The 23,032-nt window shown below is 49.3% G+C and overlaps 2 protein-coding genes across 3 annotated transcripts in view; one reads left to right on the top strand and one right to left on the bottom strand.

Moving 5' to 3' along the window:
• The window catches only part of BNIPL (BCL2 interacting protein like), a 276,141-nt gene that overhangs the window by 115,454 nt on the left and 137,655 nt on the right, over nt 1–23,032 (top strand). The window lies entirely within an intron of this gene.
• The window catches only part of SEMA6C (semaphorin 6C), a 117,037-nt gene continuing 115,625 nt past the window's right edge, over nt 21,621–23,032 (bottom strand). For both annotated transcript variants that reach the window (XM_063145715.1, XM_063145716.1), the window contains one exon: nt 21,621–22,936. In XM_063145715.1, the coding sequence (XP_063001785.1) occupies nt 21,681–22,936 (1,256 nt within the window). In that variant the 3' untranslated portion in view covers nt 21,621–21,680. The remainder of the gene's footprint in view (nt 22,937–23,032) is intronic.

Raw genomic sequence — 23,032 nt, 5'->3', positions numbered from 1 at the left:
CATGTGTAGGCAGAGCCGCGATGCCGAGGGAGAGGGGGTGGCGATGGTGGGGCACAGGATATTCCCTTAAAATGTGGGGCGGACCATCCAAGCCGTGGCTGGAGAGGGAGGGGGAAAAAAGAACGCGGATAGGAACGTTTTTTTTTTTTTTAGAGGGGAGATGCTTCAAAGCTGTTGCTCGTGGCAACCGGTTTCTATAGAGACGCTGGAGCAAACTCACTCGCTGTTTTTTGACCAGGGCGGGCTGAGGCGGTCCTGGTTCCTCTGATTTAACCAGATGCTGGGCGGTCCGGTGAAATGGACTGAGTAGATAACACAGCAGCCCAAAGCTCATGGCATTTCTTTCTTGATTTGGACGTATCAGATCGTGATATTATCTGGTTCATCAATGCTACTTACTGATCCCTGATTATTGAGAGACCTCCTCCTCCTCCTTCTTCACATACCACCCCATAGCCAAAGCTCTCTGGGCTGTTTACAAAAGACGAAAACATTAAAAATCAATACACAAAATTTAAAACCATAAAAATGCAAAACAGACAGCGTATAACGACAACATACACTTAAAAACAACTTTGAGCTCTCATTCAAACCTAAAGATATATCTAGGATCAATTAAAAACTTATATTAGATACTTGGGCATCTATATCCGTGTGTGTGTGCATGTGTGTCTGCATGAGTCTCTGTGTGTGTCTTTCTCTCTGTCTCTCTCTTTTTTCTGCATTACTATCTCTGTTCATCTCTCCCTGTGAGTCTGTGTCTCTGTGTGACTGTTTCTCACTAATTTTGTCTCTTTCTCTCTGAGCTTCTGTAAACGTGCAATTTATTGCATGCTCATGATTGACCACTCATGGAAGTTTGCAGGTCCATTACATGGCGTCGTCAACATCCAGGACTTCTCCCACACTATCCCCAGGGAATCTTGCTTTTTTAAAAAGCAGAGATAATGTGGTATTAACTGGGATATCGCGGGATCTCTGTGCCACTAGATGATGCTGTCTCGTTAAACACAGTGGAGCCTCTACGAGAAGGGAAGTTCACTTCAAAATCATGTGGTCACATGTAAGGAGCATGTCATGATGGTGGGAAGACTGTGAGGACGAAAGCCATGGTAAGGCTACGGGATTTTTCCTGAGTGTAGAGAAGCTCCAAGTCTGTCTCTGAATGTCTGCCTCTCTGTGTGAGTCTGTGTCTGTCTGTCTGTCTTTGTGTTTGCACATGTATAATTTCCTTAAATTTTTAAATACTAGGGATGTGTTCCGCTTCTCCTCGGACTGGAGAAGTGGTAGCGGATTGGGGGGCTTCGCCTCCCCTTAAGGCGAAGGCGAAGAGGATCGGGGGAGCAGCGGAGCATTGTGGAGCGGATCGAGGTGAAGGCGGATCCTTCGCCTCGATCTGAAGCTCTGCAAAAAAGGTAAGGGGGGTTTACTTGGCCCTGCCGATGTCGCTGCCGCCCATGCAGCGACGGCGGCAGAGCCAGGTAAGGGGGAGGGGGTCTTACCTGCATCCGTCCACGGTCCCGCAGCTGCTTCAACTGAACCCAAGGACTCAGGAGTCCTCGGGCTCAGTTGAAGCAGCTAAGGGAGAGGAGGGAGGGGGTTTACCTGGCCCTGCGGCCGCTGCCACCCGTGCAGCGACAGTGGCAGAGCCAGGTAAGGGGGAGGAGGGAGGGGGGTTTACCTGGCCCTGCAGCTGCTGCCCATGCGGCGACGGTGGCAGAGCCAGGTAAGGGGGAGGGGGGTCTTACCTGCATCTGTCATGACCTGTCGCCACCTTCACTAGAGCCCACAGCTCAACCAGGAAGTGTAGGCCGCAATCGGGGCTTACGGTTCCTGGTTTAGCTGCGGGCTCTAGTGAAGCTGGGCTGGGCTGGGACAGACACAGTTAAGGGGGAGGAGGGAGGGGGGGCCTTACCTGGTGCCATTCCCCGCCACTGCGGAGCTCCGATTTGGAGCCGGAGCTCCGCAGCGGATCAAGGCGGGGCGGAGCGGGATTTTGCGGATCAAGCAATTTGAGGATCGGGCGCGAAGAGGATCGGGGGGTGCACATCCCTATTAAATACCTTGTTTCTTCTTGGGGTTAAAGCAAGACCACTTTTAGTTTTGCAGAAAAAAAAGAGGTCTTTTGCAAGAGTGTTGCAGGGATAAAATGAGGAGCTGTGTATGATGTCCTAAGACTGTTTGGAAGCCTTTTTCTAACACTGCTCAGATGAACTAAACCAGCTCCTTGGGAGAGCCAACATGGTGGGGCTGGAATTCCAGAGTCCTGAGTTCAAATCAACCTCCACCTTCGCCAGCCATGATTCACCTCCAATGGCTGGAGCCTGGGGCGAGTTCCCTATTCTCTCAGATTTCTAGGCTGCCCCTACTTGGCTAGAATTGAAATTCAAGTTCTACCTAAGGAGCTTTCCTGTTCGTGCTTTTCCACTACATAACCTCTAGGTGGCACTGCGGTATAGTGAAACAGCGCAAACGCACATGTGGAAACATTTTCTTTTGCCATCAGAAATAATAACCCATTTTCACTGTTCTAAAAAACTCGCTGCGTGTGCTATTTAAAACAGAAGAAGAACCCATGAACAGCTGTGAGCAGGGAATGATGTGCAGAAAAGCTCGGAGGGAAGAGGGATAGTGAGTGGAGAGGGAGAAATTTTATGAAAGGGGATCAACTCTTATCCGATAAAGAGTGGGTGCTTTGTGGTGAGGCTTTTAGGGTGAAATTGCACTACTTCAAATGCGGAATTTTACCAGGGACCCAGGCATCCCAGGTTTCACGAACACTTCTCCCATCATTTTGCTTAGCACAGGAAGTCCCTTAAGTGGGGAAAGATGGAAGAGTTACACAGGACGCTTTGATTGATAATGCCAGGAAGCGCCCTGAGAGCGAAGCGAGGTGTTCGGGGAAGGAGGGAAACAATGGGATGAATGAGAGCATTAGTATGGATGGATAGACGGATGAATGAAGACCGACAGATGTGGAAGGAGAGATGGAGACGCCAAATAGAATAAGGCAGGAACCGGCAAACAGATCGAGAAAGTGGGCGAATGACGGGGAAAGTGGCAGACGCAGGAACCAGATATATTAAGATGGATGGGAGTGAGTGACTACATGCACAAGAGGATGTAAGTACAGCAGCCTCCAAAACCTGGTGTCCTCCAGCCATGTTGGACTAAAACTCCCATCAACCCCAGCCAAGATGGCCATTGTGCATAGAAGGATGTAGATCAAACTCCCATCAACCCCATCCGAGATGGCCATTGTGCATAGAAGGATGTAGACCAAACTCCCATCACCCTCAGCCATTGGCCTTCTGGGAGCTGTAGTCCAACATGGCTGGAAGGCACCAGGATGGAGAAGGTTCATGGAGGGCGCAGGTGCAGAAGGAGAGAGGCAGGCAGACAGAAAAGACATGGCAATGTAAGTTTAATAAGGGATTGGCTATTTCAGTGAATGCAGCCAATGCCTTTTTTAAATGCATGGCTTTGGTAGGGTGACCATACATCTGGTTTTAACCGGACATGTCCAGACACAGGGTTGGGCAAACTGTGTCCAGGGGGAAATCCCCAATTTCCCCGTTTGGTCTGGGGGGAAAACACTGTAAACTTTTTTTAAAAAAACCTGTTTAAGTCCCTCCAGGCTTCCATCCTTTTGGGCAATGTCCAGTCATTGGTCTTTTGGGGAGGAGGTTATTATATGGATAAATTTTGTACTGGAAAAGTTGTTCGTATTCACTGATGTACATGCTCATTTCTCTTATCTACCTGCTTATTATATGGATAAGTTTTGTACCAGAAGAGTCTTTCATATTCACTAATGTACATTCTTTTTTCTCTTACCTGCTTATAGTATGGATAAATTTTGTGCTGGAAGCATGTTCCATATTCACTAATGTACATATTCCCCCACCACCACCTACTTATTATAAGGATAATTTTTTTACTGGAAGGGTCTTTCATATTCACTGATGTACATGCTCTTTTAAATTATGCTCTCTCTTTTTGACTGAAAACTGGGATAAAAGTGCTAATAATAATAATAATAATAATAATAATAATAATAATAATAATAAATGTTGAGCTGCATGGCTTCATCATTATTACATTTGTGTGCTACTCATGAGGTGCCACTAGGTGGTGGTAAAAACACACAAGGTAAAATATTCTTTGTAGCAAAGGCTGCTCTGTACGGTCACCACCTGTTTGTTTACAAAATAAATAAATAAATAAATAAATGACACCTCAGCCTAAGTGCTCCTGAGCACGCACAGAGTTCTCAGTAGACATTTTCTTTTAGGGGGTGAAAGGTTATGGAACGTTTGCACACTGCAATAATTAATCCTAATAATTGGTGAATTATTAGGATTAATAATTCTGTGAATTTGGTGCTAGCGGGCCCACAACACTGCCTGGCTTTCATTGTCATTTTTTATAAAAAGAGGCATAAGAAAGAACACGTTCTTCTGTTGCATGTGGAAACACTTCTGAAGCGCTGTGTCTCAAGTAGCACCCAAGGACACGCTCCTTTCACAGCACGCAGAATTTACGTGTGGAATTCACGGACACAAGCGGTGACACGGTTTGCATTGCTTTCTCTGTGTGTGTGTGTGTGTTGGAAGGGTTTGAGCTATTTAAACCTGCTTTTATGCTTCTGGTGTTTTCAGGCACTGGCCAGATGGGCAACCTCATGATTTAAGGCCTTGTTTATAAATGTTTGGTTTAATATGGTCATTATTGGTAGTTTGGCCCTTTTAATTTAAATTTGAAAGTCTCTCTCTCTCTCTCTCTCTCTCTCTCTCTCTCTCTCTCTCTCTCTCTCTCTCACACACACACACACACACACACACACACACCCTAAAACTACTAATTTAGATAAAAATTTGGATGAGCTGGAAAAATGGCAGAGAAACGAGGGAGCTTCTTTCACCCTGCTGAAAAGAGCACCTATCCAAAGTCTGAAACTAAGAAGTGGTTGCTTCTTTTTTCCTCTTTCCTTCCCGTTTCATTTCCTTTTGTGTCGTGTCTTTTAGATTGTCAGCCTGAGGGGGCAGGGACTGCATCATTATTAATCTTTTTAATTTTTATGAACCACCCAGAGAGCTTCAGCTATTGGGCGGTATAAAAATGTAATAAATAAATAAATAAATAAATAAATAATCTTTGTTAGCTGCTCTACGAACCTTGTTCCCCCCTCTCTTTTTGACTGAAAACTGGGGTAAAAGTGCTGTAAATAATAATAATAATAATAATAATAATAATAGAGCTGTGTGGCTTCATCATTATTATATTTCTATCCTGCCTTTTCCCCCTCTTGCAAGGAATCCACGGCCGTTTATGTAGTCCTCTTTTGCACTTCATCCACACCACAATCCTGGCAGGTAGGCTAGGCGGATGGTCAGTGGCTGGCCCAAAGTCACCCAGTGAGCTTCATGGCTGAGAGGGGACTAGAACCCGGATCTCCCGAGTCCCAGCCCAAAGCTCTAACCACTACACCACATTGTCTGCCTTACAATGGAAGCTGGTGGCTCCGATGCCGATGGGGTGGTGAATTGGCTCTGGTTTTTGGTCAGAACCATCTGCAATTTTAAAGGAGATCTCCAAGATGTTAGGGACCCACTACTGTTTCCTGCCCCTCAGATGGTCTTTCCTGAGGCAATTGGGGGGGGGCTACTGGGGGCAGTTCTGCACAGCAGTTGGGTTGCTGGATCAAGTGAGCTCCAGTAAGCTTCTTCTTGTATTCTTCAGCTATTTGCCAAAATAGCTAAATAGAACCTCTACTAACAGAGGCAGTGTACCTCTGAGAATGCTGGGCTTCCTAGAAGTGTCCAGCTGTCCCCTGTCAGAAACAGGATGCTGGGGGTAGGTATGGAATATAGCCAAATGGAACAGCTATATCCAGAGTTCAGCAGCAGAGGGCGCAAGAGAGCCGCTATTCCTTCTCCTGTTCCTCCACGCTTTGATTGATAACTTTCTACACATCGATTCACGGAGTGAATTCCCGGGGCATTGTTCCTGCCAGAGATGAATGGCCGGCGTGAGCTCCAAAACAGCCACGTCGCGAATGACGGCCCGACCGGCGGTTTCCTGCCAGCAGCTGCGGCGGGAGGGAAGAAAAAGAAAACGAGACAGACAGACCGCCAAGATCACATCCTCAAAACAACGTGGAAGGAAAACACACTCGGTTTCCACAGGGACTGCTCTCACTCACTGCAGGACACTCAACTCCAAAATTATTTGTTTGTGCTGGAATCCCCGGTTTCCTATCGATTCATAAAAACATATGGAGATTTGTGCTGGGTCAGACCAAGGGTCCGTCTTGTCCAGCACTCTGTTCCTACAGCGGCCGACCAGCTGTCAACCAGGACCCCCACAAACAGGACACGGGTGCAACAGCACTCCCCGCCCATGTTCCCCAGCAAGTGGTATACACAGGTGTACTGCCTCTGAGACTGGAGGTGGCCCATAGCCATCATGACTAGAGCCTTTTCCTTCATGAATTTGTCCAACCCCACCTTTTCAAGCCCTCCAAATCGGTGGCCATCGCCCTGCCTTGCGGTAGCGAAGTTTCACTCTGCATTGGGTGTAGAAGTCCTTCATTTTATCCACCCTGAATCTTCCACCCATCAGCTTCATGGGATGACCCCAATTGGGTTCTGATATTACGGGAGAGCAAGAAAAATGTCTCCCTATCCACTTTCTCCGCATCAGGCATCATTTTGTCCACCTCTATCATGTCTCCCCTCAGTCTCCTTTTTTCCAAGCTAAACAATCCCGGTTGATGTAACCTTCCCTCGTAGGGGAGATGCTCCAGCCCCTGAAACATTTTAGCTGCCCTTTTCTGCACTTTCCCCAGCTCTATAATATCCTTTTTTAGGTGTGGTGACCAGAACTGTATACACTATTCCAAGTGTGGTTGCACCATAGATTTGTAAAAAGGCAGTAAAACTGGCCGTTTTATTCTCAATTCCTTTTCTTATCATGCCTAACATGTTTACCTTCTTTAGAGCGGCCGCACACTGGGTGGATATTTTCATCGAGCGGTCCACCACAATCCCAAGATCTCTTTCTTGTTGTGTCACCGCCAGTAGCGAGTGAGAATCTCACGGAGGTCCCTGGGGTTGTGTAAAATTCACAAAACACAGCTGCAGGTCTTTTGTGTGTGTTCGTTTAGGCCACAAATGACTGGCGTACGAACACATCAAGCTGTCCACCACAATCCCAGGATCTCTTTCTTGTTCAGTTACGGCCAGCTCAGATCCCATCGGCGTATACTCCAAAGTTAGAAGATGCTCATTCTTTGGGGCTAAACAACAATGTATAACTGTCCCATCACAGTTGCGGCCTAGTCTTCCTGTTAGAGTCCTCGGGCTCCGTTGAAGCAGCCACGGGACCGCGGACGGATGCTGGTACGACCCCCCTCTCCCTTACCTGGCTCTGCCACCGTCGCCACACGGGTGGCAGCAACAGCGGCAGGCCAAGTAAACCCCCCTTACCTTTTTTGCAGAGCTCCAGATCGAGGCGAAGGATCCACCTTCACCTCGATCCGCTCCGCAATGCTCCGCGGCTCCCCCGATCCTCTTCGCCTCCGCCTTAAGCAGAGGTGAAGCGCCCTGATCCGCTCCTGCTTCTCCGGTCCGAGGAGAAGCGGAGCACATCCCTAGTTTAAATGGATACTGTTTTATACTGTTGTTTTTATATTTTTTTTTGATGGTTTTAAATTTTGTATACTTTTTTAATGTCCACTCTTTTTAACTTTTGTAAACCGCCCAGAGAGCTTTGGCTATGGGGCGGTATATAAATTAATTAAATAAATAAATAATTGCGCACAGAAGATACTGGGAAAGAATAAGACAACCGGAGCGTGCTTCAACGCCAGTATGTCTGGCAGGGAGCCGTTTAATTCATGAGCGGAAAGGCACCGGCTGCTCCAGCCTGCCCAGAAAGCCTGAACGCTGGGGAGACAAGGAAACATCTGCACTCACTTACTGTTGAACCAATTTAGATGTGAGGCATCTAGTCCTCATCATTCTTTTACTAGCGCCTCACCCAGGGGAGCTTTTTGCAGGGTTGGCCACGATCACACAGTTATTTGGGGCTAAACGGAGAAACGCAGGTGCTAGAATCGCGCACTCGCTCTTCCGATAAAACGCCTTGAAATATTGACGGCGGAGGAAGCAGCGTCCTTTGGATTATTTATGAAACTGGGGACACCCCAGGAGTGGGGGGGGGGAGCGCCTGAGGGTTTGGGTTGCCGCTCTCCGTTGCGACACCTTCAAAATGTTTCAGGCTCAAAAAGAGGGATCTATTTTTAACACGCCTGTGCTCAGACCGCAGATCTCTACCTGCAGGCCGCCCACTCCATCACACGGTGCGAAAAAAGTCTGTTTTGCCTTTTCCCTGCTGCATCCGTTCGCTCTGCAACTGCCTGTCTCTGAAAAGACAGCCCTTTTTCTCTTTCAGGCCGGAAAAATGCAACGACCTCCCTGCAGGGGGCTCAAATATCCCCCCTAGAGCTGTTGGGTGGAAGTGCAGGGCCGGCCCTACCAGGAGACACGCTGAACACAATTGGACATCTCGGGTGTCCAATTGTGGGAGGGGCAGCAGTACGGGCTGCTATGCGCCCCTTCCCTCAGTGAATCAACCTTCTCACTTCTGTTGCTCCTCCTCTTCTTGCTCCGTATTGCTCCCCTTTGCTCGCTTGACAGGCAGAGAGCCAATGAGGAGGCTGGTTCTCTTGCTCCTCCTCCTTACCACCACCGTGGTCTGGGCCAGAGTGAGAAGTAAGTGAACTGGCAGTTGAGAAGGAGAGGCAGGTGAAGAAGCAATGGTGAGCGGGACCGAATCCACGGAGCTGCTGAGATGTGGGCACAGACCACTCCCCAATCATGCTAATCATAGAATCATAGAATAGCAGAGTTGGAAGGGGCTTCTAAGGCCATTGAGTCCAACCCCCTGCTCAATGCAGGAACCCACCCTAAAGCATCCCTGACAGATGGTTGTCCAGCAGCCTCTTGAAGGCCTCTAGTGTGGGAGACGCCACCACCTCCTTACGTCATGGGTTCCATTGTCATAATTAATTAATTAATTAAATTTATATACCACCCCATAGCTGAAGATCTCTGAGTCAAATTCTTCTGGGAAGATCTCACACAATACATGACCTTTTCCATCGAGTCCAACCCCCTGCTCAATGCAGGAATCCACCCTAAAGCATCCCTGACAGATGGTTGTCCAGCTGCCTCTTGAAGGCCTCTAGTGTGGGAGAGCCCACCACCTCCCTAGGTCACTGGTTCCATTGTCATACTGCTCTAACAGTCAGGAAGTTTTTCCTGATGTCCAGCCGGAATCTGACTTCCTATAACTTGAGCCCATTACTTTGTGTCCTACACTCTGGGATGATGGAGAAGAGATCCTGTCCCTCCTCTGTGTGACAACCTTTCAAGTATTTGAAGAGTGCTATCATGTCTCCCCTCAATCTTCTCCAGATTAAACATGCCTAGTTCTTTCAGTCTCTCTTCATAGGGCTTTGTTTCCAGACCACTGATCATCCTCGTTGCCCTTCTCTGAACACGCTCCAGCTTGCGTGTCCTTCTTGAACGCCTCTAATCCTTAATGCCAGACCCTCCTCTGTGAAAGCAGACTCTGTCTCCAAAACGGCTGAAGTCACCGCTTTCCACGCATCCTGACCCGTGCCTCAAAGCCATCCTCTGGAGCTCTGTGGCTGTTTTCTAAACTGACTTGGCCAAATTGTGTAGGAAAGAGCCTTTCCATTCATTAGTGCCCCCAGAGAGATCCACCAATGTTAACGTCTTCGTAGCACGGGCCAAATATTTCTTGATCCCCTGTCCCCACTGTGTTTAAAATTTATGTGATGGTGCAATGCCATCTGAGCTTTGGAAAACTTTATTCACCTGTTTTGTGCATTGCTTTTGCATTTTGCATTGCAAATTTTGGATTTTCGTCTTGCAAGCCGCTCAAAGAACCTTTTTTTTTAAAGGGGCGGCCGATAAATTAGTACAAATAAAACAAAAATTTAAAATACAGACTACATCCTTGTTACCTGCCCGCTCGCTAGAGATGAGACACACCTGGACATCCGCTCGGAGATTTATCTTCTCTGGGGACTCCCCGAGGAGGAAGCTGAACCCGGAAAAATGACAATGCAAACAAGAATTTAAGAAGGAATTCCCAAAAGACGCCCCTGAAAAGAGGGTAGGGAAGGGATTTGCCAGCAAGCAAAATCAGAGATTGTCCCTGATAAAAGGAGGCGCGGTCTGAGGCTTTGGCATCGGTTCCGATCAATTGATGCTGTGCTTAACAAATAGGATTTAAGCCTAACAGGTGGATGAGTTTGGTGAATTTTGCTATTCTTGGGGCCTGATCTGGTCTTGAACAAGGGGAAAAGGAGAGAGGAAGAAGGTAGGTAGAAAGGAAGGATGGCTAAGGTACATTCCATGGGTAGTGAGGGCAAAAGTCCTGGGTTCTAGGAGAGCATGGGAACCCATAGTGGCTGACCCGCTTCGGGGAGGTCTGAACCTCGCTTCGGAACTGAATCCGAAGCAGGTCGGCTCAGTCCCGAGCCAAATGATGGGCGATTCGGAGCTCCCGAGTCAGTCTCCGAAGCGAGTCGGGAGGGCTTGTGCAGAGCCCTAGAGAAATCTGCACAAAATCCGGGACACCTCCAAATGATTGGTAGTAAGGAAAAAGCCTGGATCCAGGGGAAAGGGAGGGTGGCCATCTGGGGAACCCAGAGGTCGAGGTTGAGTTTCTGCACCTCGGACCTGAGACAAGAGATCAACGTTCTCCAGCACAGGAGGTTGACTTCTGGGCAATCCTGACCCTGTTGGGAAATTGCAATGGGGCGTAGACCTTCAAGCAGGTTTGAATGCCCTCTCACGCCCCCCTCCAACCTCCCTTTAATGTAGAAATTAATCAGTGGATGAGATCCCACCGCCGCAAACCAATCTGTCAAGTTTTGAAAACCCTTTCCGTTTATTTTCCCTCTCCTTCCTCAGCCATTCAGTCAGAGGCCTCCTTAGGGCCTTTTCTCCCTCCTCCCTCATTTTATTTAAAAAATCCGTTATTTGAAGTGCCTTTAAACAAAGACTCAAAGACAGCTGTAGATGAAACGAGCACTTAAACCTCCCTGAAGGTGCTTTTAAAAAACTTTTAAAAGGGAGCGGCATGTCTATGGTTATTTATGAGATGGAGAGGGGGCGGTGGGAGGAGAAACCCAGAGTCTAGAAGACCGCCTATTTTAGATGCTTGCATCTGCAGTGGGCTATCTCGGACTGCAGTAATTTAGGGGCGGCAACTTACCAGCACAGGATCAGCTGAGCTGCTTGGGATAAGCTCCTGCTCAATTCACCAGTGGGACAGGAGTAGCGCCTGCAGCAGTGGAATCAAACTGATCGGGGCGGGGGGGGGGGATCAGAACTTGACGGGTTCTGCCACGGCCCCTGATGATTTCCCCCCAAAATCCTCCGATTACATTAGGGACTCATTCCACGGTAGCTCAAAGCCGTGAATCACAGAATCAAAGAATGGTAGAGTTGGAAGGGGGCTCTAAGGCCATCTAGTCCAACCCCCTGCTCAATGCAAGAATCCACCCTAACGCATCCCTGACAGATGGTTGTCCAGCAGCGTCTTGTGTGGGAGAGCCCACAACCTCCCTAGGCCATTGGTTTGATTGTCGTACTGCTCTAACAGTCAGGAATTTTTTCCTGATGTTTTGTCGTACTGCTCCAACGGTCAGGAATTTTTTCCTGATGTTTTGTCGTACTGCTCTAACAGTCAGAATTTTTTTCCTGATGTTTTGTCGTACTGCTTTGTCAGGAGGCTTTTTCTGATGTCCAGCCAGAATCTGGCTGCCTGTAACTTGAGCCCATTATTCCGTGTCCTGCACTCTGGGAGGATCAAGAAAAGATCCTGGCCCTCCTCTGTGTCTGTGTTGGAGAACCTCTTGGGGGGCACATTCCAAGGGGCACAGCCAAAACCACTACCATATTTTCACTTAAGGGCACTTTCTGCCAGTAACTGAGCCTTATGAGAGGCATTTGCGACCTTCTGGAACCTGCCGAAAAAGCTGGGAATCCACCCCTAAAAGTGCTGGGAAATAGATCCAATCCCTTGGCCTTGAAGAATGCGAGAGAGCGGCCATCGGTGGACCAGACCCAATGCCAAAGAGCCGGGAGAGGCCTGCAATTCCCATCAGTAGGGGTTTGGAGGCTGCAGTTCCCTCCTGGTTTTTCTGCAACCGATGGAACTCAGAAAGAGAGACAATCCCTAGACGTGGAAGTTCTCATAGTTGACCACTGCTGATGGAGCTGATTGAGTGAGCTGATCGATCCTCCCAGAGTGCAGGACACGGAAGAACGGGCTGAAGTTACAAGAAGCCAGATTCCGGCTGGACATCAGGAAAAACTTCCTGACTGTTAGAGTGGTATGACAATAGAACCAATGACCTAGGGAGGTTGTGGGCTCTCCCACCCTAGAGGCCTTCAAGAGGCAGCTGGACAGCCATCTGTCAGGGGTGCTTTAGGGTGGATTCCTGCATTGAGCAGGGTGTTGGACTCGATGGCCTTGTAGGCCCCTTCCAACTCTACTTTTCTATGATTCTATGAGGTGTCTCCCATTCTCATCCTGTTTTAAACAATGGCCTGTTTTAAACAAGAGCACAAGCTGGAGAAGAAGGCAATAGTCCTTTCTGGTGGTGTGGCAACCAATCCTTGAAATGGAGGTGGAATTTAGCTGGTCTGGCCCTTTCTAGATCTCTCCTCCTTTTCCTCCTCCTCCTCCTCCTCCTCCTCCTCCATGTTTCTTGCAATTGAAAAGATGAATTTGGGTGAAGAGAGATATAACTTTTGGAGAGCAAGTGGTGCCATTTTAATTTTCTAAAAATGTATGTCTTTCTCTTCTTTCCAACTACCCCACAATGGAGAAACTCTGAAGAAATATGTATGTGTCCCCCCCTCCCAGTTTGGATGGGAGTCCCAGAAGTCTGCGAACAGCACCCATTGGCAAGTGCCCGTGATGTCACCAACATCGCCCCGCTTTGATCTCCAGGAGTGCTTTCTAAAAGGCTCCCTGCAGGTTTGACACACACGACCGCAACGAGGGCTCATTGGTCACACGACCGAAGCGAGTTTGCAGAGGGAGCCCGAATCCTGCAACTTCGGGGAGAGGACAGAAAGCCGACGGCGTGGCAATAAAGAAAATAAAAGAAGCGGAGGATGAGATTTGGACAGCGACAGGGCCAGGCACGTGCGTCCCCCCTTCCGCTTTGCCTGTGGAAATTAATTGAAAAAGGTACTCGCCGTGGAACGAAGGGAGATTGAATCGTCGAGAGAAACGAGCCGGGCGTGCGTGGAGACACGAGGGGGAGGTGAGTGAGCGTGAGCATTTAACAGTCCCCACTGCAAAGTAATCACCGAGCAAAGAAAATCTCTACTGGGTAATTTTCTGCTAAATCCTCCAAGTAGTCTTGGAAATTACATATTCCGTCTTCGCTCCTCGTATAGACAAACACCGCTGCTTGAATACAGCAATATATATATATATATATATATATATATATATATATATATATGGTGTTGCTGTTCTTTAAAGTTATTTTCAAGAAACGATCTCTGGAGGATCATCCCAGCTAAATGCTGTGTATCATTTCATAATGGGATTGGCAGCTCACCCAGAACTCGCCAGAGGAAAAAGCAATTTCGCAAACGGTGGCGTAAACATTGGCGTCAGAATGACACTCGGGGATAAAGCCTTTTTTCCAAGTTCAGGGAAGGGGAGGGGACAAGGAGGGCACCGAGGCCCACCCTCCAAAATCAGAGAGCTTTGCCTCGCCCGCCGCAAGCGGTAGGTCCAAAGGATGACCTCCCAGGGAAACAGCCAGCGGAATCTAGAGGCTACCAATCTGAGATACGAACTAGCAAATCCCCCTCTTTCACAAACTCAACCTTAGAGGCGAGTTGCTCTCTGTTAGCCTCAGTTTCCTGATCTGTAAGAATGGGCGGGGCCATCCCCGTTCTGCGAAATGCTCTGCTTGGACTACTGCAATGTGTTGCATGCGGGGCTTCCCTTGGAGACTGTTTGGAAACGGTAGTCGGTTCAGAAGGCAGCGGCTAGATTACTGGCTGGAAGATGGGCGAAGGGAACCATTTTAAACAGCTCCCGGTCAGCTTTGGCCAAAATCGGCCCCTGCCAATTTTGTCTGGGCCAATCACCGGCATTTGCTCGGTTTGAACGGCTCGCTGTTGATATTTCATTCATGTGATTGTTGCATGGTTTTACTTTTGTATGGTGCCTTGAGAGTCATTCAAGAGGCAGCGGGACAACCATCTGTCAGGGATGCTTTAGGGTGGATTCCTGCATTGAGCAGGGGGTTGGACTGGATGGCCTTGTAGGCCCCTTCCAACTCTGCTATTCTATGATTCTATGATCTTCCCCGACGGTCGGCCTGTAATTCTTTAAAATAAAAACAGTGCCCTGTGCTCACTTTGATCCCCTACCCACCATTTTAACTTCCCACAAGGCCTCAGAATGATGCCGCCAGGCTTTGTGGGAAATTAAAATGGCGGCTAGATCAGGCCACCTGGCGCTACCCAAGAGCACACCCCTTTCAAGCCTTTTGGATTCCTCCATGGCCTTGCAGATTATTTCATCATAGAGCAGTAGAGGCTGGTTGCTCCGATATCCCTTGGGCAGCGAATCCATTCCAGGTTTCAGTCAGAACCAGTGAGAGCTCTGAAAGAGCTATCAAAGGTGCTTCTACACCTTAGAGAGCTCCTTTACGGTTCTGACTGAAACCCGGAGTGGATTCACTGCCCCACTGACATCGGAGTGCGATTATTTCTGCTGGTTTATAGAACATAAGAGGTCCCATCTAGCATTGTGTTCACACTGTGACAGATCAAAGGCCTAAAGTTCTGCATTCTGGACTTCCAGGTTTTAATTATACGATACCCTGAAAATCCGCAGAGCCTGGTTGCACGTATAGCATCAATAATAGAGACACCATCCTACCTTGCAAGGTTGTTGTAAGAACTTTGGAAATATCCGCAAACTGTGTGGAAGTCAGGGAAAACCGCTGCCCTTTTCACACTCTTCAAACCACTGTTTCTGACTGCTTTAGGCATTTAAGCTTCGTTCCGTCCAATTACGGAGAATTTGATGGGTGGGCGGGGCCAGAGGTAAAGTAGGAGGGGCTAAAAACACCAGCACATTTTCACTTAAAGCTGGCCCTGCTGGTAACGAAGCATTTGGAAGGCTTCTGAACCGTAGGGAATAGGTGGGCGGGGGAACTGCACACAAACCAGGAAGTGGCGAAATGATTGGTGGTTGGAGGACAGGGGGTGGAGCCATCCGGATAATCCCAGGTGGCCTGATTTGGACCAGGACCGGGGATTCTGCACCCCTGAATTAACCCCAGTCCTTTCTCACGACGTTGCACTTCTCCGCCTCCTAGCCGGCGGATGAATCCCAAAGAACAGGGAGAATTCACGCCCTTTAGCAGCTTCCGGAAGAGTAGACCCACCCACCTCTGAATCAAACCCAACCAAAGAGTTGTGTTGCATTTGAAAGACTAGCAGATTTTTAAATTTATTTTAATGGAGCTTCCGTGGACCGGGAAATGAGCCTCTTTGTCGTCGAAGCGACGGTTGCGTTCTTTAGCGAACAGCCGCTTCAATTTAAACTAGGAATGTCTGAACAGAGGTTTTCCTGGTGGGTTGGTGATAGTTGCTTACCCAGAAGATACCTGGTGGGGTGGGGGGGTGGGGGCAGAAGCCATCTGTCAGCCAGAAACAGGAAGAACACAAGGCCCCAATGGGTTCTCCGGTTTAAAAGCCAGCTCTTCTTACTGTCAACGTAAGCCAAGAGGAAAGAAAATGTTTGCCCAGGAGTCTATCAGAGAAGCCCAATAAAGAGCTTTTTCTGTTCGAAGTTGGAGCAATCTGCCAGATGTTAAGGGACGCGGGGAACGCAACCGAGGCGCTTCGGGCCACAATTCGTAAACGGAGGTTTTGGATTATCGCCGTGAGGCGAACGCTGTGGCTAGCGGCTAGCAGGGAAAGGCCTGAAGTTCAAGACGGAGGAAGGCACAAATGTAGGATTTTTGTGAAAGCGGCGAGTCGAGATCCTTCGGAAGAACTGGAGGAACGAAGAGGAGCATGGGATAATTTGAGGGGAAATTGGGAATGCTTCCATCCTGGATTATGGCAGACTTAATTTAGGCCCACGTCTTGAAGAATCCATACAGGAGTTTGTCACACAGGTTGTCACACGAAGGAGGGCCAGCATCTCTTCTCGATCATCCCAGAGTGCAGGACACGGAATAATGGGCTCAAGTTAAAGGAAGCCAGATTCCGGCTGGACATCAGGAAAAACTTCCTGACTGTTAGAGCAGTATGACAATGGAACCAGTAACCTAGGGAGGTTGTGGGCTCTCCCACCCTAGAGGCCTTCAAGAGGCAGCTGGACAGCCATCTGTCAGGGATGCTTTAGGGTGGATTCCTGCATCGAGCAGGGGGTTGGACTCGATGGCCTTAGAGGCCCCTTCCAACTCTGCTATTCTATGATTCTATGATTTTATAGGCCTGTTATGAGTCAATGCAACACCCTGCTTACCTTCCACACAACTGCTGATAGCAGCTTCTGCAGGTTTTATCCCCCCCGTTCTAAAAGATCAAGTGTCTCTCCTGAATCTACATTCCTGACACTGAGGGATTTAAGCTACAATATCCTGGCATTTTGGGTCACTTTTGCCTTTGGCTCTGCTCACCAGTGGAATATGCCCCTCCCTCTGCAAACTTCTCTGAAACTGAGTTTGAGTTTGGCCCTATGGCTAAAAAACATCCAGCACCCGGGAATCAATAAAATGAAGGGACAGCATTTCACGATCACTTTTATAGGATACTGGATACTGTTGTTTTTATACTGTTTTTATGTGTGTGTGTGTGTGTGTGTGTGTTTTTAAATTGTATACTTTTAATGTTTACTATTTTTAAATGTTGTAAACCGCCCAGAGAGCTTTGGCTGTGGGGCGGTATATAAATGTAATTAAATAAATAAATAAATAAAAATATAGGCCGTGTTATTGATCATTGTATTCTCTCTCTCATGAGCCTCGTGTGGCGCAGAGCGGTAAAGCAGCAGTTTCTGCAGCTGAAACTCTCCCCATGGCCTGAGTTCGATCCCAGCGGAAGCTGGTTTCAGGCAGCCGGCTCGGGTCGACTCAGCCTTCCATTCTCCCGAGGTCGGTAAAATGAGTACCCAGTTAGCTGGGGGAAAGGAAATAACGGCCGGGGAAGGCAACGGCAAACCACCCCGCTATAAGGCCTGCCAAGAAAACGTCAGCGAAAGCTGGCGTCCCTCCAAGAGTCAGTAATGACTGTGCTTGCACGAGAGGTTCCTTTCCTTTCCTATTCCCTCTCTCTCTCTATATATGTGTATATTTATCTTATGCTTGCTCACTCTATGGGCACCCTTTGTTTCTCTGCGGTATTTGTTTATTTATTTATTTATTTATTTATTGCATTTAAATCCCACTTTTTTTCCTTCAAGGAACCCAAAGCGGCATACATAATCCTCCTCCTCTCTATTTTATCCCCACAACAACAACCCTGTGAGGTAGGCTGGGCTGAGTGTGATGGGCCCAAAGTCACCCAGTGGGTTTCCATGGCCGAGTGGGGACTAGAACCCAGATCTCACAACTCCCAGTCTGACACTTTAGCCACTACGCCACACTGGCTTGTTAAACCAAGTTATAAAGTTATGCATGGACCCTGGAGAGTAGAGAGAGTTTTACTAGTTTTCATTCTAATGAAAAGGATTGGCAGAAGATTTGAGGCAAGACCAAAACAGAAAAAAGCATTTCTTCACATAATAAGAGAATAATTCACTTGGGAACTCACCGCCACAAGACGGGATGATTACCACTAGCTTAGATGGCTTTTAAATTGGAGTGAGAAGTGAGGGAAACTGGAGCTGGCAAAGGAAACGTCAGGACCTGCTCCTGTTGGACTGCCCGCCCCCTTCTGGGAGATGAGAGGAGAAACAGGGCCATTCCATCAGCTGTGCTGCCATTCTGCTTAATTTTTTCCTCTTCCCTCCCCATTCTTTCTTCCTCATGTGTCATGTCTTTTCAGATTGTAAACCTGCAGGGACGGTCCTGTTTTGCTGATCATACGTAAGTCGCTTTTGGGCTGAAGACAAAAACAGTACTTTAAATAAATTGGAATTGGGCTTAGACAAATGGAGGAGGAGGTTTAGCGATGGATATTGTCATGTTCCCCAGCCTTGACCTGAAAAGGACTCAGAGGGAGAAGAGACTCCCTCCATTAAATCAATCCCTCCCCCCACAAGGCTGGGGCTTTCCAAACCTGAGGATGTGCCTCTACCTGGCTCCTCAGATGTAGAGGAACCCCTCCCCCATTACAGCCCTCACCACCCCAACCCCGTAGGAGCGAGCAGCTAAATCAGGCAGTAGCCCTTTAAGAAACAATCTGCTTCTCTTAGGGGGTGGAGTTAACTGCAGGTCTTGAGCTGCTGGCCTTTATAAGGCTTCTGATGGCCTCTGACTGTTGCTGAGACAACAGCTTCCCTTGTTTGAGTCTCCTCTAACTCAGAGCTGGCCAAGGTCCTGGAAGACCCTACTTGGTCTAACTTGCCTGGCTATTCGGCACCCTCAAACAGGACCTGCCTGCCCTGCCCAGTCCTTGCCTATAGGTGCCTTGCTGGTTTTAGAACCTCTGGGTGCCTTCAACCAAGTCAGACAGGACAGATATTAACCATGATAGTTAAATGGAGCCTCCAGATTCAGGAGCAATTTGCTTTGGAAACCAATGGCTGGATGGCAAGAAGTGTGTGCGTGTGGGGAGGGCTTATGCCCTCCTTGCCAGCTTTCCTGGGAGCATCTTGCTGGCCTCTGTTGGGAACAGGATACTGGGCCTTTGTCCGAGTTTCTTGCATTCTGAGCTGTAACATTTGCCTGGCCTTACTCTTGACCATGGGAGGTCTAAAAACGCCCCAAATCTACATCTCTGGCCATCAGCATCTCTGTTGCCTTCCCTAACTGGGCATCCTCCAAAGGCATTGGATTCCAACCTCCATCATCCACACCGGGTTGGCTGTGAGGTTATAATTTAGATTAACCACCTTAGAAGAACTGAGAAAGTCACCTTGCTCCAAACACCCGAGAAAACAAAGAAGAAATGTAACAAACAAATGCACATTCACCTCTTCAAGACACAAAGAGATTATATATATATATTTCAAGCACCAACCTCTTGCCGCATACCAAATGTACAGATTCTCAGTGCTCTTGAACTGAGACCAGCTTCGTGTCCCTACACAGTAGGATTAAATCCTTCCCTTTCCTTCTTTTTTCTGACTTCTCTTATACGAAGTGAAACCATGAAATATACACACATATTTATACTTATGTACAAGACTTCTAAAAGGCGTTCTGAGGCGCGTGCAGACTCCGACCGTCCCCTGGTGGGCATTTGAAACAACAGATTTGTTTTGGTGTGTGTGTGTGTGTGTTTTGCAGTGCTGGTCTTCTTGCCATTGGGCTGGCAGATGGCAATAAACAGTCCTCCTAGGGCTAATGAAAGAGACAGTGACCACTGGATCTATTCCGAGGGAGCGCTGCTTTCAAACCCAGGAAAGGGGTTTGACAGGGCAGAGACGGAGGGCTAGATGTAAAAAGAGCCAAACTCGGATTATAAAAAGAGTCCTTTGTTTTTTCTCCTTTTTAATCTTACAAATTTAAAAAAAACCCGATTCCTCCCCCCTCTAATAAATAAAATGGGCAGGGCTTAACTTGTCCACAGACTAGCACCCGATCCCCTGGGGCGAGTGGAATAACTCAAGACAACCAAACTGGAACGCTTTCGCAAACTGAGAGCAAATCAGTTAATTCTCTCTCTTTTTTCATTCCTTGCCATCAACGAGTAACACGGCTATACGTGGGACAAAATGACCAGACATATATCTTGTGGACCAGTACGTTGCATGGACCGATTTGCAATCCATAGTTTAAAAGCAAGCAACCAAAATGCAGAATTAAAGGAACGGGCAGGGAGTAATTAATTAATAACATCTTCTTAGCGATGGGAATAATTTGGAAGAAGGAGCATGAATCTCACCCACCTCCCGACAAGTGAAATTAAAAAAAGGGTGTGTGTGTTTGCCACGTCTTTTCAAAATATGGGGGCAGGGAAAGCTTTTGAAATCTGAAGGGGACAGGTAGTTTTAGAGACCAGAGGATCTCGGTGCTACATTCTCCTCCTCTCTAGAAGGCCGTTGGATCCACAAGGACGCCGCAAAATTCTTGTTGGAGTGGTGACCCATAACAGCTCCTGGATGGACCAGGAGCCATGTTGAGGTGCCACTCTGACCCCAATAAGCAGGAATGCCCACGTGACACAAGAGACCAAGAGTTCTGGAAATCATTTCTGGCTCCAAAGGATGCCTGCGGCCATGACCGAGTCCCACGGAAGACTGCAACGGACCTCGATGTTTCGTTCACATTTCCAAAATGGCGGCCAGAATGGAGGACGCCCCCTACTGGTCTTGAAAAAAAGAAGAAGTGCTACAACCATGATTTGGGGGCTCACGTTCCTCCACCCGTAATGACCACTAGGCACACAACTGAATTCAAGACCCAACAAAAAGTGCAGACGCACTGGCCCTGTAAGCCATATTTCATTCCCAAGACACACCTTCAGCTACATATGGAGAGCCAAGACACTGTCTCCGGGAATGCCGCCCAACCAGAGTTTACCAGATCCGGACATCCGGCCTTTCCAGACTGTTCTGAATGCTACATTTTCGAGGAACCTTGGAAAGGAACCAACCTAAGGTGAGATGAAAAATTTAACAGGAGACCCAAGGAGTCCTAAACCTGTAAACACCCTCATCCCTCGGAGGTTTCGCCCAGGAAGCGTGGAATATTCAACATTCTAAAACTCAGTTTTCAAGTTTTGCTTTTTTTAAGGCTAAGTTTCTAGTCCTCATGCTGACAGAGAACAAAGCTAGGTTATTTAAAGGGCCCAAAACTGGGAACGTCAGCTGAGGGGACTGCACGGCTTCCAGCAGCTGGCTCCGTGATTTCGTCTACGGGGCACCGATTCCTTTTGCCCCCACCCCGTTTTCTGAACCCATCTCATCTACCCCAAAGGCCTTGCCAATAACTCCTTTTCGAATGGTTGGAAGCAGGATTATACATACGTCAGGGAGGGGATCCGGGGCGGGGGGGGGGATTTGCCTTCCCTAGATGTAGAAGTCTGTATTTGCATAATTAAATGGCACGAGCACAGGGATTTAGGCTCAAAACTGCCCCGAAGTCCCCGGCCCCTGCTCAAATGCCCCCGAAACGACGAGGAAAAAGGGGGTAAATGCCCAAACTTTGGCAAGATGCTGAGTGGTCAATTGGGGCTGTTTGGATGCAGCCAATGGGAAGCGAGAACACCCAGCGCCTCCCCTCGCACCGTTCTCTGCCGCAAGGCACGCTGGGATCTGTAGTCCTCGGGGAAACACTCCCCCCAGCTGCCTTCCCTTCCGGAACGGCAAAAGCGGTGCCTCCCCGCCCCGTCCCACCCCGAAGAGCGGGGCGACAGGTTCTGCGCCGTGCGGTTCCGGCTCCCAGGGGCGGACACGCCTCCCGCCCTGGGGGCTCAGTAATTGAACTGTCCGGAGGCCTGGGCCGGAGGGGACGAAGGCATGAACATGGCCTGGGACGGGACCCCCGGCTTGATCAAGGAGATGGACCGCTTGATGCCGCCGTGGCTGGGCAGCGAGAGCTGGTCGCCGTAACTGTGCTGTCTGGGCAGGAAGATGGCGGGGTGGCCTTCCTGGGGCACCGACGTGCCCGTGGAGTGCATGCGGGTGAGGAGGGCCGGCGGCGGCCTCCCCGACTGGCTGAGGCTGTGATGCCGCGACAGCATCCCCCCGCCCCCAACGTTCACCAGCTTCGGGGCGACGCAGAGCGAATGTCTGTGAGAGGGGTGCCGGCCTGGCTTCTCCAGGCAGGCCTGTGGGGGCGGGTCCGGGGGTACGTCCAACCTCCGGGGCAGGCTGTCCCTCGGCAAGGTCGACGAGCTGTAATAGGGGGCGCTCTCGACGTCCGGGATCTTGGGCTGCACCCGGTTGGCGAAGGACATGGCGGAATGGGGGGTGGCTGATGGGAAATGGAGGGGGAGGCCGCCCAGGGCCTTCTTGGGCGAGCCGTTGGCTTCGTGGAGGTGTTTGAGAAGCTCTTCCAGCGTCGTCACCTCCACCCCTTTGGGCAGGTAGCACTGGGAGTGGCGTACCAGGACCCGCTCCGAGTTCGGGATCTTCTTCTCATCCAGGTAGCCCGCCAAGGGCGCGTCGTAGCCGTGGAGGTTGCTGGGGACCGCCATGGCGCTGGGAAACGGGTAAGCGTGGGCGTTGGAGACCGGGGTGTGGAAGAGCGGGGACTTCCCTTGAGATTCCTTGGCGTTGTTGAAGTTGTGGTTCTTCTCCCACTGGTTACGGATGGCCTTCATGTTCTTCAACGGGAGCTCCGGCGTCGATTCGGGCGTGGGCAAGCCGGACAGCTCCGGGTGGTCCTTGACGCCGGCCCTGGCCGTCGCGCTGGGCGGCTCCTTCTCGCTGGGGAGCAGCGTGGTGTACAGCTTCGTGGCGGACGCCTCCACCATCCCTTCCTTGGCTTGGCTCTCCATCAGGCCGTTCATCTTGGCCAGGCTGCGGAGGGACAGCGGCCGTTGCATGCCGCTCTCGGGGTCCTTGCCGGCGTGTTTGCCCTTCTGGAAGGCGTGGTTGCAGTAACAGGAAACGAAGAGGCCCGACAGGAACGCCCCCAAGAGGAACGCCACGAAAATGCAGCCAATCAGGAAGGTGAAATGGACCGTCTTGGCGCCGTCTTTCCCCTCCGGTTCCTGCCTCACCCCTGAAACGATGGGACAGACGGAAAGAGAATGAGAAAGCGGAACACCGCCGCCCAGCCGCCCGCCGTCGTCAAGTCTAGCGTGCTCGGAAGAAATGT

This window comes from Elgaria multicarinata, chromosome 21, assembly GCF_023053635.1.
Source record: "Elgaria multicarinata webbii isolate HBS135686 ecotype San Diego chromosome 21, rElgMul1.1.pri, whole genome shotgun sequence".
NCBI lineage: Eukaryota > Metazoa > Chordata > Lepidosauria > Squamata > Anguidae > Elgaria > Elgaria multicarinata.
Note: the sequence above shows the minus strand (reverse complement) of the source record. Positions and strands in the feature narration are given on the sequence as shown.